This window comes from Corapipo altera, unplaced genomic scaffold (genome assembly GCF_003945725.1).
Source record: "Corapipo altera isolate COAL_440 unplaced genomic scaffold, ASM394572v1 165, whole genome shotgun sequence".
NCBI lineage: Eukaryota > Metazoa > Chordata > Aves > Passeriformes > Pipridae > Corapipo > Corapipo altera.
In genome coordinates, this window is record NW_020884954.1 from 1,015,690 (window position 1) to 1,030,040 (window position 14,351).

General features: G+C 45.4%; 1 protein-coding gene across 1 annotated transcript; it reads right to left on the minus strand.

Moving 5' to 3' along the window:
• Positions 1–285: 285 nt before the first annotated feature.
• Positions 286–13,841, minus strand: POGLUT1 (protein O-glucosyltransferase 1). Its single transcript, XM_027663567.1, has 11 exons — positions 13,764–13,841; positions 13,498–13,588; positions 10,938–11,081; positions 10,345–10,480; positions 9,080–9,201; positions 7,470–7,529; positions 6,365–6,464; positions 5,515–5,573; positions 3,258–3,425; positions 2,727–2,783; positions 286–2,090 (listed from the first exon to the last, which is right to left on the minus strand). The coding sequence occupies exons 1-11, from the start codon at positions 13,804–13,806 to the stop codon at positions 1,934–1,936; spliced, it is 1,137 nt and encodes a 378-aa protein (XP_027519368.1). The 5' UTR covers positions 13,807–13,841; the 3' UTR covers positions 286–1,933.
• Positions 13,842–14,351: the final 510 nt, after the last annotated feature.

Genomic DNA, 14,351 nt, shown 5'->3' on the forward strand with positions numbered 1-14,351 from the left:
ATAGATAACATTCTTGTTAAGAAATATCTGTTGAATGTATGACCTAACAATGTGTAATGTTTATACTCATGTACCTAACAATGTGTAATGTTTATACTTATGTATAATGAATATTCATGTAGTAGCTGGAAATAAATGTAGAACAACTGTCTTCTTTGGGTGTGACAGGCGTTGGGAGTTGTTGAACCCCTTCCCTGATCACCCAGCGCTGAATTTGCTTTTATCATATAATAAATTCTGATTGGAAATTGCCCGACTGGGTTTCTATTTCTCACACAACGAAACTTCGTTTTCGTCTGTTTTATTCCAAAACGCGCTTCATTACAAATGGTTTAAAAATATCAATACAGAGCTGTCTCAGTTTCCCCGAGTGCTGTCTCTCTGTTGACTAAAAATAGAAAACCAGAAAAACCCTTTCCACTCTCTCACAGTTCTTTTCCTCAGAAACCAGGCTATTTTAATGGCCCAATCTGTTTTCTTTGCGGGCTGGGTTAATCCAGGCATTGGTCCCGTAACCAAGATGCTGCTGCAGCAACAGGCACTTGGCCAACAGGTCCAGCAGTTATGTCCCTGTACCAGGGCTTGGCAGTGCTGTGAGCGCACACGTGCACAGGTCCACTCAGTGTTATTGTTCCATGTATTTTCCTTCCTCTCTGATCCTGACTGCAGAGGAGACTGAGCTGTTGCTATCCCTTCTTCTTCATTATACTGTGCTGCTCCCTCAGCCTTGAGGCCGCCTTACAATCAAGGGTGCTTCCCCAGGAGGCTGTGTCCCTCCTGCCACCCCACAGAGCCCATGTTCTCCCATCTGGGTGCCAGAGAAGATGCTCCCTGCCAGGCCTCTCCCCTCAGGGCACACAGAGCATTTCAGGAATTGCACTCCCTCTGGGCTGAGCAGCCTGTTGTGGGCACAAACACAGGGAGCACAAGCAACCTGTGACTGAACTCAAACTGAGCAGTGTGAGGAGTAGCTGCCACTGTGTGACTGAACACATTCCCTCAACCAGGCTGAAGGAGATGAGAAAAGCAGTGCAACAGCTGTGGGGAAGAAAAATGAGTACGGAAGTGAGCACATGTGTTACCAACCTCAAAAAAAAGAAAAAACCAAAACAAAACAACCAAAGTAAAAAAAAAAAGCCCAGTATAAGCCTAGAAAAATTACAGAAGGGAATCAGAGCAGACTCTGAACTTCTGGAAGAAAGAAGCACTGAATCTACCTCTGCCAGTACTTTCTCTGGGTTCCTAAGGGTCCCAGGATGTCTGGCCAGCCAGCCGGTGAGAGCTAATTAACAGAGGTTCAGTTCTGCAGGGCCCTCCAGGCACCCAGCTCATCTGTCAGAGGACCAACCATCCCTACCTCAGGTGCCAAGCGTGTCACTGTCTGCTACTCATCCTGAGTGCTGGGGCCACATCACCATCACCTGCTGCTCCCCTATAAGGTACACAGTTTAACTCTGCAAGGATCATTTGTCCTTTCAATGGCACGGCAAAGCCTTACCATCAACCTCTAAAACCCAACATACACATAAGCTCTAAACTATCCAAAAAGGTTACCTGCAAATCCCAGTACCTGCTTCTGTCAGGGGACTTGGTAAAAAGTGCAGTAAAAGAACAGCGAGGCTTCTCATCGACTGAATGGGATTTAGGCTCATTCTAAGACAGGTAGTAACTAAGTCCTAAATGCTAACAACCCCTCCTCCAGCCACGACTGGCCACCCCATCCAAAAGCCATAACCCAACATTCTACTTAACATGCTTGTGGTGACAGTATAACCAGGTCCCACTGCCTGGGAGCAGTGTCAAAGTCATCCTACTGCTCCTCTCTGTAGTTCTAGTGTAAAAGAGAAGTCCGAGAGGGCAAGAAAGAAGTTAAAACAGATCTTCAGATTTCCACAGCAATCAGTTTGAGCTGAAGAGAAAAACAGAGAGGTCTCTATAGTTCTGTTTTCAGCCATTCAGGAGTGATCTGGCTGTAGCTCTTCCTCCTTTTCACTTTGTAAGTCAAGGCCTGGGAATATTCAGACAGCAGATGCTCCCAGTAGCAAGAGACGTCCTCCATCTGCAAGTGCTCCGTGATGAACTGGCGTCCCCTAGAGACACACAAGGCACAGTCAGGACTCTTTTCCAGTTCCTACAAGAGTCATTGGTTTTGGTTTGGATGTATATCAACTTTCACTCTTCTGTGTTTCAAATGAGAAACAACATGAACTGCTCTGTACCGTCTATTTTAATTCCATGATTTTCATTCACGTTCACAGCTCTGACGGTTGCAGTGCTTTTGTTATCCTCAAGATGGTATTTGTTGTCTGGGATAATAAATATCAGATTTCACTTATCAGATGCAGCCTGAGCAGCACTGATTCATGCTGCTTCAGAAGCCAGTCCCTGCCAGCCTGGGTAGATAACACTTACAGTGCAGACACAGCTCCAAGGAGTCAGCTCACCTCATACTGAGACAAAATCTCCCGACCTCTGACAGCTTTCCATGAGATTCCTGACATGGGTCACATCTGAACCAAAGACCCTAAGCACGGAATTTTGTTCTTTGGTTCCATCTGCTTGTTACAAGTGCTCCAGCCCTCCTGCTGTTATTGCAGAGGATCAGTTATGCTGCACCCTACTAATACTAACGTTGTCTTTGATAGACAACCCCTTCAAAAGCTGTGTAAGAAAATGCTTCAGAAGGAGACTGCCTGATAGCCAGGAAGGACATACATACAACTTACCTCTCTGAAATTTCTTGTGCTACGGCATCATTTTCCTTTACAAACTGCAACAGCTCTCTAAAACGAAGACAAAGAAAAAGCTATGAAACAACTGGCTCGGTGGAGAACATTGTCCTGTAGCTTAACTGTTGGGGAGGATGAGGTTAAGACTCTACAACTGAGTGAGGGTGCTGCTCACCTCAGAGAAGAGAAGAGACTTGCCCTGTTCGACTGTTCCACATCAGTTCTGGACAGCACGCTGAAATCTGGGAGCTAACTTACTTTTGGCCCACTGAGAAGTTCCTCTTCCCCTTCATCTCTGCTGCAGATTTCAGTGGGAGTGAGACTTACACACTCCCATGAAACTGCACCCCCCAAGTAACAGGAGCAAAGGATTCTCTGGGGGGCAGTGATGGAGAGATAAGAGCATGACCTCCAAGAGCAGGCTGCCTGACGCCTCGGGGTGGAGGCACTTCTTAGCACACCCCAAACAGAACCACCACCGTCCCAAACGCCTTCCTGTGGCAGGAAATGCCCTCTGATGTCTCACACCTGACGTCAGAGAGGTCTGGTCGCACCGGGATGTAGTGGACCCAAGGCTTCAGCTGGGGATAGAAGAACTCCAACCACTCTTCCCCAACGTGAAAGACGAGGGAACCGCACAAGAAAAGGTGTTTCAAGCGGAAACTGGCCGCCACTCCCCGGAAGTTGAACAGGTACCTTTAAAAAGACAAGCCAAGAGAGGGACCTGGTTACACCTGGAATTCTGTGAGGAAATGCACAGAGACAGAGGTCTGTGAGTAGCAGTGAACCCTCCCTCACAGGCAGCAGCTGGGGCACCTCCCTCACACTGGTTGCTGAAACAAAGGGAAGGTATTTATTTGAAGCTCCTCACAGGAAAGGTGAGCTGAAGTGAAGGATGTGCTGTGTGAGTTTCTGCTGTCTGTCAAAACTGAGGGAGAAAATCAAGGAGTGAGGCTTCACCTCTGATAAAAGCAGCTGCCTGCAACAAACCGAAGGAGGCCTCATGGAGAGCTGCCAACAAGGCACAGAAGGTCACAAGGTGGATGCTGATCCCATGACTCTACGCTCCAGAGACTCTGTTACCACAAGGAAATCTTTCCCAATTCTCTCTTGCCTCGCAGTGAGCTTTTCTGCTCATCGTTCTGCTTTGCCACATCTATCTCAGGTTATTTTTTCCTCTGGGATTCTGCTTTAATCTGAGTGTAATTGTTCCATATTAACTTGGGAATGCAACCCTAGGAGGTTAAACAGGCTAGCACACAACAGATGGACTTTGCAGATAATAAAGAATCCACAATTTTGTTTTCAGTATTTTCCGCCAAGTTAGTAAAGTGGGCTTGACTGTGGCAGGGGGGGTATTTCTCTCAGCAAACTGTATCTCAGAGGGATGTTTGTTTGCTTGCTTGTTTTCTTTTTCAAACCCACATTTCTCCAATTATACAGAAAGCTGTTTTTCCTACGGGTAAAACCGCTCAGTGCATATAACTAATCTTTGAAGTCAAACATTTTGGGCTGGGGGAAGAGAGCTCTTCCTTTAATGAAGCTATTTTGGGTGAGATGGAGATTATATATTACATATATTTTGGGCAAGGTGGGAATTACAGCTAAACTCAGTTCAGCAGTAAATGACAAGCAGTAAATCTGAAATTACTCTGCATCCTTTGTATTACCTAGGAGCTCAAGGCAGGGACAAGGAGCTCGTAGTACTAGGAACTCAACAAATACATGTAGATATATAACAAGAGCAGTGGTCTGGAAGGGTGGAAATGCCTCTGTCCAATTCCAGACACAGCTCCTGTGACAGGAACCTGTGACCTCGGCCAAGCCACTGAGTGCTGCTCTCAGCCAGCCTGCTCTGGCACCTACACTGAAGGAAGCAGACAGAAGTTCATGCTGACCCTACCAGACTCTGGTCTACAACAAAAGAGTGTGAGAATGTCTCAGCCTGAGGAGCATCAGAGTTGGGCAGTGCATGTGTAACAGAAGGGAGAAATCTGGGCAACAGTCTAGTGAAATACAAAATGAGACAAGTCAATCACATTTGCACAAAAACACAGATCCAGCCAAGTGACTGAGCTCTTGTATCAGCAGATTCTAAAGCTGGCAGAATCACAACTAGCAAAAGAAAAAGCAAAACATCAGACACACAAGTGCATACACACTAAGGGTTTATACTTTACATAGAAACCTGCAAGGATATTACACCAAAAACCCCTCACTAAAGTAGTTAAAGAATAAAAACCTTTGCAAACCAAAACCATATTCTCACAAACACCATACAAAGTATGAATCAATACTGTATCTGCTCAATCAGAGTTTAGGTTCTCTCTCTTATTATACACATGCAGTGGCAGCACTAGCCCCAGTATGCACATGAAGACATAATTCCATAGTTCCTTACGTCTTTGAAGACAGTAATGCTGCCACTGTAGCATTGAAAAATAATTTTGAATACATCACTTGGTAGAGGCATATTAAGAAAAATCGATAGAAAGCCTTTTCAATTAGGAAAAACAAAATATCTATACGTTTCTTATTGACCTTAGACCTTTACTTTCTCAAAGCACTTTATTTCTCCTGACCTGATGGAAGAAAAGTTGACACTGAAAGAGGCCATGCTAAGCTCATGAATTTTCAACTGTCTTGTATCTGTTCACAAGCTTTCCTATCTGCATGGAGCTGGTTGCTGGAATTAGACCTTGAAATAAAATGAGACCCTACACCATGCAAGGAAAGAAATAACCCAACAGCCCTTAAAGAGCTGGACTAATCAAAAAACTCTTACTTGTATTTGCAGTGATCAACCAGTGGAATTTCCTTTGCAGGAGGCCTTCCTAAGGTGTCCTTGAAATAAAGAGAATTAAAAAAAAAAATCAGTAAGCTTTCAGTGGTGATTTCATTTGTTTTCCTTCTCAGTTAAAAACAAAGGTGACGTGTCAAAACCCTCCATTCCCACTTCTGAGAAAACCTTCTCTGGTGGGCTTTCAGAAGGATTACAAAGAATTCCCAGCCCTTCAAACAAGAAAAAAAAAAGTTCAGTAAATTACACATTGCCTGTATGCGAATGCCAGCACAAACACATTAAATGATAATGTTTTGTTGGCAGCTACAGAGTGGAAAACAGCTTGGGACAATGGACTGTGTGAAGCCAAGTGTAACCGGATTAGCCAAGACTGTCTGGAGAGAGCTGGACTGTAGGCTAAGTATGAAACTAAAAAGTTATCACCAACAGATATCAGAAAGTTATCCACAACGGGATCAAGAAATGGAGAAGACAGAAAAAGGTTTAAAAAGACTGACGACACCACAGAGGCAGCTCAGAGATAGAAGGGGATGAGTTGGCCAATTTTGTTGTTGTGGGAGAGGAGGGGATTGGCAGAGATTCATTTTCTTATGTGTGCTGGTTTCCTTGAACAAAAAGCGTAGAAGGAAGAAAAGTGTTTGGCCTGCCAGGCTCTGGAGACTCCTTCCTTTCATCTGTCAGAGAGGTGCAGCCATCAAGGGAACTACAAGCCTCCCCCGCTCTAGAGGATCACCCACAACTCTCCAACAAGATGTTTCTGAATCATCAAAGCCATCTTGCAGTGAGACCCTTCCTAGCCTTCACACTCAGAAGACAGACAACACCCACACACCTTTTCAGATTTCCAAGCCTGGTTTTTAGTGTATTCAGCGTCAACAAGTTCAGGGTTTTCTCGGGACAGCAGGATGAGGGGATCTCTCTCAGGACTCGTTCTGAAAAAGAAATGCCATCAGTAATTGCCAATCCACATGACTCAACACAGCTAACAAACTACAGGGCTCAAGGCCCTGCTTCTTTATGAGGCTGACCTTCCCATGAGCCCCCAAAACATCATTAAGTGCCTCCTGTACAGTGAATTTCTGTCCAAGGGTATAACAGCAGAAGAGAATGAGTTACGGGTATATATTTCTTTATTTCACTTATTAAATATTTAATAGTATTATTTAAACCATTCCCAGGACAAAGCAGCAGAGATGCTGCTTCCTTCAGGCTTTAACCTGATGGGTGCCAAATGCTTTAACTTAGCCAGAGAGAGCTAAGGGATGCTCAGCATCTTCAGCACTGACCCCTCTGACACAACTTCAAAACACTGCTGACAAACAAAGTTATGACATCCCTGAGACACACTGCTCATCATCTCCTGAGCCTACCTGGTAAGGTATCAAATCCCTCCCTGCTGGGGATGGTGCAGAAACAAAGTATGGGGTTTAACACTGTTTCAAACTGTCACTGGAGAGAGGGCAAAATTAATCTACTCTTATCCGCCACCAGTCAGGTAACTTAAGGCCAGAAAACTTTGACTTAATTGTCCAGCACTTGCAGAGCAAACAAAGTATTCACACTGGCAGGAAGCATGAACATCAATATCAAGTCTTTAAATTTGTATCAAGCACCTGCAGTTCTCTTCAGAGAACAAAACAAGCGGGTTCCTGGGGTGATAGTTTTACTCATTAAGAAATAATGTAGCAAATCCATCACAACTTCTGTTCCCGATATTAGGTGATTATAACAAACTAGTTGCAAATGGTAATTCTTATGGAGAATCACTAATGGCGTAATGCTGCTGCACAACATGTCTCACTTTCCTTACTTTTGAGAAAACACAGTCTGAGTTACACTTAATTAGGGATTAGGTCTTGGAGACAGAAATTTCTGCATACAGAGAGCTGTCACAGCCTGTATTGGTAGAGCCAGATGTTGCAGGAAAATAGGCTCACCTGGATCCTCGGAAATATCCTTTAGAGATTTTTTTCTTCCACGGCCATTTCTCTGCAGATCTGTAAACATTTTTTATACACGGCAATAAATGATTTAATATAACCATGAAAGAGCACTCTCATCAGCTTTCACAGCACGAGGTCTTTTTCTATTCTTCATTTCTGATGGAAATCACTTTCTTCATTATAGCAGAAAAAAAACCCTCTCAGCCAGGTCCAATGAAACATGTTTTCCTGTGAATATTGTGTTTAAGGCAACATGATATAGGCTACTTTTCAGAACACCTTTCAGTCAAAACAATGAATTATACACAACTTCCCCCACCAAACCCTGAAGGGTATTAAAATTTACCTAAGATTTTAATCCACTTTTTGTACTGTGTGTTTTATTTTACTGTTTCACTGAATACAGATAGTGAAAAATGACTAGAGAGTTTCCAATCAGTCATTTCCCATTAAAAAACCAAAACTACAGATCAACAAACAAAAAACCCACCTAGTGTGTCACACTTAAAACACAGGAGTTCATTGTTTTTCCAAATCACTTTCATTCTAAACCTAAGCAAGTCCTTCAAAATAGCTGTTCACATGTTTTATTTCTGTCACTGCAGTCACCTGCCTGCCTCAGGGGAACTGTCTGCCATACTTTTCTGCTGCTCCTGGTGGGACATGGAGGTCCTGATCCCCAAACTGATTTATCTGCACAGGTCAAGCTTTGCATCTCCTTAAGACACAACCGAAAACGCAAAGATGAGCAAATGCTTTGGACCTCCATTATATCACATCACATAAAGCTTCAGACATGATTAGTCCCATAGATCTTCAGACTTTGAAGAGGGACATATTTATCCTTGCATTCTGATGGCAAGTGATTTATACTGAAGTGTTTTTTCTTATGGTGTTTCTATGTTCACTCACTGTTGCACACTTGGGTTTGTCACTCTCCATGGGAGACAGCCCCTAACTCTGCTAATGGCCAAAGATCCTGCCAAAAGGAAGACTCCCAGTCAGAAACGTTTTCTGTCTTACTCTCAGCCCAGTAGTGACTCTTGATTCTTGGGAATGATTCCAGGTTTCTCGACTGCACAATAATACTCAAGTAAAAGCAGATCTAAAGAAGGTTTCCTTTTAGCCTTCCAGAAGCTTATACAAGCTTCCTGGATCACCCCTGCAGTGAAAAACCCACAACTCCTAGAGAAGTAGTTGAAAAGAAAGGAAAATATTCCTGTATGTCAGGGGAGATTTCTGCAGGCAAAAGATAACTGCTGCTTTATTGACAAACCCTCTCTCACCACACCCCGATAGTAATCTGGCCCTGACAGCATGAGGGATGTGCAGAGTTTGTCCTCTGCATTCCTTACTAAGGGGTTGCAAACAGAGCAGCTAATTATAGCTTCCAGTTACATCACCCAAGGTTTCCATGGAGAATTCTCACAGAGCAGTTAGGCTGTAGGTAGTTAATGTGAGGCAGCAGGGCAGATCACAGGCCAGCAGACCTGTGGTCTTAGGTGTCAACACTGGCTCGATGCTGCCCAGTGCTAGGTGGCTTTTACTGTGAGTTTGTCTTCTGTGAAACATCCCCCCAACATGTAACCATTTCCAAAACATACCTTCTAAGGTCCTCTCTCATGAGGTCCCAGCGCCCTAAACCTGTTGGGTAAATTGGCCAAACAGCTGGTCCTCCTTCCCAAAATGTCCAGGCAGGATACATGATATCATTGTATTCAGATGTCTTAAGAAAAAGCAGAATAATGCAAGAATGAGAGCAATATCTACTTGGGTTTACTGACTGAGCCCACCAGTAACAAAGGTTCCTTCTGGGTTCCTCTGCTGGCTTTCTCCCTGTTCCACTTCCACAAGCAGCCAGGAGAGCCCTGCAGTTACCAGAGTGTTGCTGGGGTTACAGAATCACCTGAGCTCCACTCGCCTTTCTAAAGACTTTGTGTAGCTACAAATGTTTTCCTACTGATGGTAAGTCAAGAGGCATCATCATCTCCTCAGAGATCAAGGCTCTTATAGACACTTTTGACATTTAGGTTTCCAACACTTCAGTTCATTCCAGCCTTCCTAGAGATCACTTAACAGTTCACTGTAACAAATATCCAGGTCATGTAAGAATTTCAGTTCCTCACTCCTGTTTGGTTCCTTAAATCCCCATATATTATCAGAGGGAAGACCAGCACTTAAGTAAGACTAAACCCTTCCATGAAACCAGACTATAGGCAACTTCCTTGCACTAGTAATAAACTTCCTACACAATTATCCATCTATCTGTCACCTGGAGACAATGTAGAGAGTCTAAGGCTGCCAAGGTAGTTAGGAGGTTAGTGCACATGACAAAGGCCATGGGAGGGTTTGTCCATGCACAGGAAGAAAAGGCTTGGGGGAATACAAATGAAAAGGGTTCCCAGGAGATGGCAATATTACAGAAAAGAAAGCAAGAAACACTTATCTGTGGTACCAAAGCAGAGGACTAAAATAGTCACATGAAATGAGATTGCCTGTATGAGAGCAGACATGATCAAAAATCCTTAATAATGATTATAAACTATGGTTACAATTTTAACAAAAGTATTGTAGCAAATGCCAGCAATGCTGGCACAAATCCCATCCAGCTGTGCATCATTCCAGTGCAGCAGAGGTACACTTTCTGACCTGGAAGAGGAGCTAGTGAGAGGAAACACTGATCTATTGAATTGATCTGCCAGGTTTGTTTGCCAGAAAACTAGAAGTGAAAGGAAACAAAGGGCAAAAAAGAGCAAGCAATTTTGACACAGAGAAAACCTCTGCGGGGAACCATCTTCAAAAATACATTCCCAAGAGAAAGGAGGACGTGCATGTCTCAGAAATGCTCAGCTTTTAAAGGTGGGAGCACCTTACTGAAGGAGAAGACTGGGATAATGGGTTTCATCCACTTGGGAGCCTGGGGGTAGTCTCGCACATTGATCACCATTTCCATGTCAGGGAGGCGGTTGATGATCCCCAGGATGAAGTGCTCCACTCCACTGCATCTGTGGAGAAATGACACATGGCAAAGAACTGTAGGAAGGTGGCAGAATCCTGCAGTCTCTCACAGGGCCTTTCTCTCTGCACAGGAGCAGAAAAGAAGATGAGCCTAAGCCATTCCACGATGCAGGCTGGGAACTGCCTACAGCAGCCTCTAAGTCCCAGTGCAGTACGGACACCAACGAGGCAACCCATCCATCCTGTTACACCTGGCCTGATCTGCAGCTTGATCCCACAGCCAACCAACCCTTTGTACGCTGAAGTGCAACAGTGACACTTTCCTACTGCTACATTTAAGGTTATTTATATTAATTTACATTATAGGTTATTTTCTAGGACCCTGCTCTGATGAGGAACTCAGACCTCTAAAACACCATTGTGCTCAATGACTGTCAACTCGGGAGAGCTGGAAAGACTCCTCTGCCCCAGCCAGGGAGATGAGGCCTTCTGCACAGCTCTTACCTTGCAGGGAACATGCAGTCCTGCTCACGGTACAGTTTGTTTTTAATGATCTGGTAGTGTGTCCCGAGCTTCCGGCTCACCACATCTGACATTGTCTCCTTAGAAATGCCACCTCGAAAAGGAGCCAGGTCCTGCTTCCAGACACTGAAACAAAACCATCAGCCATTATTATGTGCTACAGGGAGGATGCTGTGCATTAAATTATTGGGGTATGCAGGACAGACTTCTAGTTAGAACAAGCTCCATGCAGCTTCCAGGAGCTCTGCCACCTGTGGCATAACAGAATTTAATTTATGTCACTTGGAAGTTCCTTAGATACTCAAGGGTCCAAGCTTCACACTTTGACATGTGCTGTCTGCCTGAACAGGAAGCCTAGCACAGGTAAACTCTAGTTACTCTCCCACAGAAGGACCTGACATACCCTGGCAAGTTTTGAGTAAAAGCCTTCAGCTCATTTCACCTTTGAGCTGCAAACCTCGTGCTCTGGCCTCCCACAAATGATAAGGCCACACCAAGACCAAACTCCTCAAACAGAGTCATGCTACGTAGACATTAAAAAAAGAAGGTAACAGTCTAGTTGCAAGAAACACCATCACCCAGTAACAGGGGGTGCAGTGAAACCTGCCCCAAGAGGACAGGCCTCTGCACATCACCAGTGAGCTCCAGCAACACAGGATGGAAACAAAACCTAATCAATGTAAGAAAACACAGGAGGAGGATGCAATTTATATAAATTGGAGGATGAAATTTATATAAATTGGGCCTAAAGGTCCTCAGGTCTAACTGCTTGGAGCATGTAATGAACGCTGTCAGATTGTAACAGCCATGGATAACATCCCCCCTGCTTTTCTGTAGACAATGCATCGATGTTTCAGTTCAAGACAACACTGTCAGGGTGATCGAGTAGTGAAGGTGGTCAAACATTTGTACAGGTTGCCCAGAGAGGCTGTGGAGGTTCTTTGAGATATTGATACTGAGATATTCAAAACCTGACTGGGCACAGTCCTGGCAACCCTGCCTGAGCAGTGGGGTTGGACTTGATGATCTCAAGAGGTCCCCTCTGACCTCCAGAATTCAGTTACTCCCTAACTGGGTAAAGAACAGCGAAACTACATCAGGATTTGCCATTGTGCAGTTGGTCTGACCACAGCATGAGCAGTCTGGCAGGGATGCAAATGGAATGAGTTTGAGAACAGGAACAGAGAGTTGCAGTGTCACGGCACATCCATGTCATTGTCACCTAAAAGTGACAACCAAAAGGTAGCAATGAACAAGTTTGGACTTTCCTTGGCCACTGAGTGGCAGAAGACTGGACATAAGTAAAATATGTTACATGGGTAAAAGCACTGGTTTTCAGCATTCTGCTGCATATTTACAAACCTGTTCAAATCAGCTATTAAATTAGCTATCAAAGTTAGCTGAGTTTCTCAAGTGTCCCAGAGCTGTATTATCTTCCTAGATTCTTCTGTAATGCCAATCACTAGCAGTGCTCCTGAACAACCCTTAAATGAATTACTGCTTTAGTGAAAACTGTTTCAAGACCCACAGTAATCCTAATTTCATGTTACTATTGACTATCATGTTCTGAAGTAGACTTGGAGGTTGTAACCACTTGGGAAGGTGTTTTGCCCAAAGGTGGGCAGGGGAGGGTGGAGTGTATGTTTAAAGATTAGGAGATGTCTTTAGGCTGTGTCTGAACTGGAACTTAGGAAAAAGACTGGAGGGCTAGAGAGACTGGAAGACTAGAAGAGGCTTTCCTTCATCCATATTTCAAGAGCAATGAAGATCAAAAACTCCAAACACAGTGTACAAACAGTTGCTCAGTATTACTCATCTGACTTTAAAAGCCAAGATAGCACTCAATCTCACCCCCAAAATCAGTGAGCGCATCTGATACTTTTAAATAGGAGGCTTGAAGTTGGGCATCTGGGCTTCTGAAACCCTAATCCTAAAGGCAGAAGAACATGGTGGCTCTTTCTTAAATTCCCTTTCCTCCTTTAAACAAAAATGCTGCTTAAAGTTATCAAAACCCCTCAGTCCTACAATCTCTGCCCATATGACAGTGATGACCAAACAAGGCTTGTATGTTCTTGAACGAGCTCCTCTTGGATCACACTTTGGTCATGTGAGAGGCAGGTAGATAAGTATCCTCCAATACTCACAAGGAATGACCTAAACTCCATAGAAAGAGCTAAAAAGTACAGCACACCATCGCAGCACAACAGTCTGTGCTCTGTAACAACCTTTTCTAATCGAGCTACTTAGAATATTTTGCACACACTTGATTTCTTCCGCTTTTGAAAAGCCCCATGAGAAAGATTTGTTAGCAACACGTGGGAGAAGGCAGAAGTGGATTGTTAAGACAAATATGTATGGTTTATTGTGTGGTCGTACATGAAATGCCAACATAGTGTATGCTGAGTTGTAGAGGATAACAAGGACCGGCTTGCAGGTGGTTCCATAAGCTGCAGGAGACACCTCTTAAAGCTCAAATATTCCCTCACTAGTCCACTATGTCCAGAGCCCTGCGCGGTCAAAAGCAAACAGGTCTCTCTCTCACCTTTGGTGGCAGCTGCAATTCTCCTTTACACACGGCTCATAGGCTTCCACAGCTCTCTTAATTTGGCCGGTTATCGCTCTCCACTTGGCATCTAAAACGCGCAGGGAAGAAAAGCCAAAGGATTCGATCCAGAATAAGGGAGATTGCGGGGAGGGTGGTGGGGGGAGAGGAGGCGCAGTGGGTCGGGCATCCCTTTCGGTCCGGGGTCCGGCCCGGGGGTGCCGCCCGCCCGTCGCCCATGCCCGGTGCCCCCTCACGCCGCTCACCTGCCGCCCAGGCGGGTCCCGGCCGGCACAGGGCGGCCGCCATCGCCCACAGCGCCAGCGCCGCCCGCCCCGCGCCCATGGCCGCCGCCACCGCCCTGCGCAGGCGGGGCCGCCCGGCCCAACATGGCGGCGGCGCCCTCCGCCCCGCGCCGCCATGGGAGATGTAGTTCCCGCTCAGGGGAACTGAGGGGGCGGGCGGGGACGAGCCCCGCGTCCCGACACAGACGCGATGGATGGGGACTACGCTGCACGGACGGCCGCGAATACGCTGCACAAAGAGTCTGAGTGTGCACTTGTGATAGGCCTTCCCCGCCTCAAACAACCTCCTGCCGCCGCCCTCAGGAACCCCACCAGCCTCACGCAGATCCAGGCGGCCCCCGCTCCCTCTGGGGGTTTTGGGGGGAGAACTTCCCTGAACGCCCGAATTCATCAAGATGCCTGTAAGAGGCTCTTTCTCCCGGCCAATCTCTGGCTGTTGCGAAAGCCTGATTCAATTCGATCATTTAGGATAAAGTCACGAGTCTCCTCATTACAGTTCGGGTTGATTTGTATAAATTTCCCTGCAGCTTCAGGGCTGTGGGGCTTCGA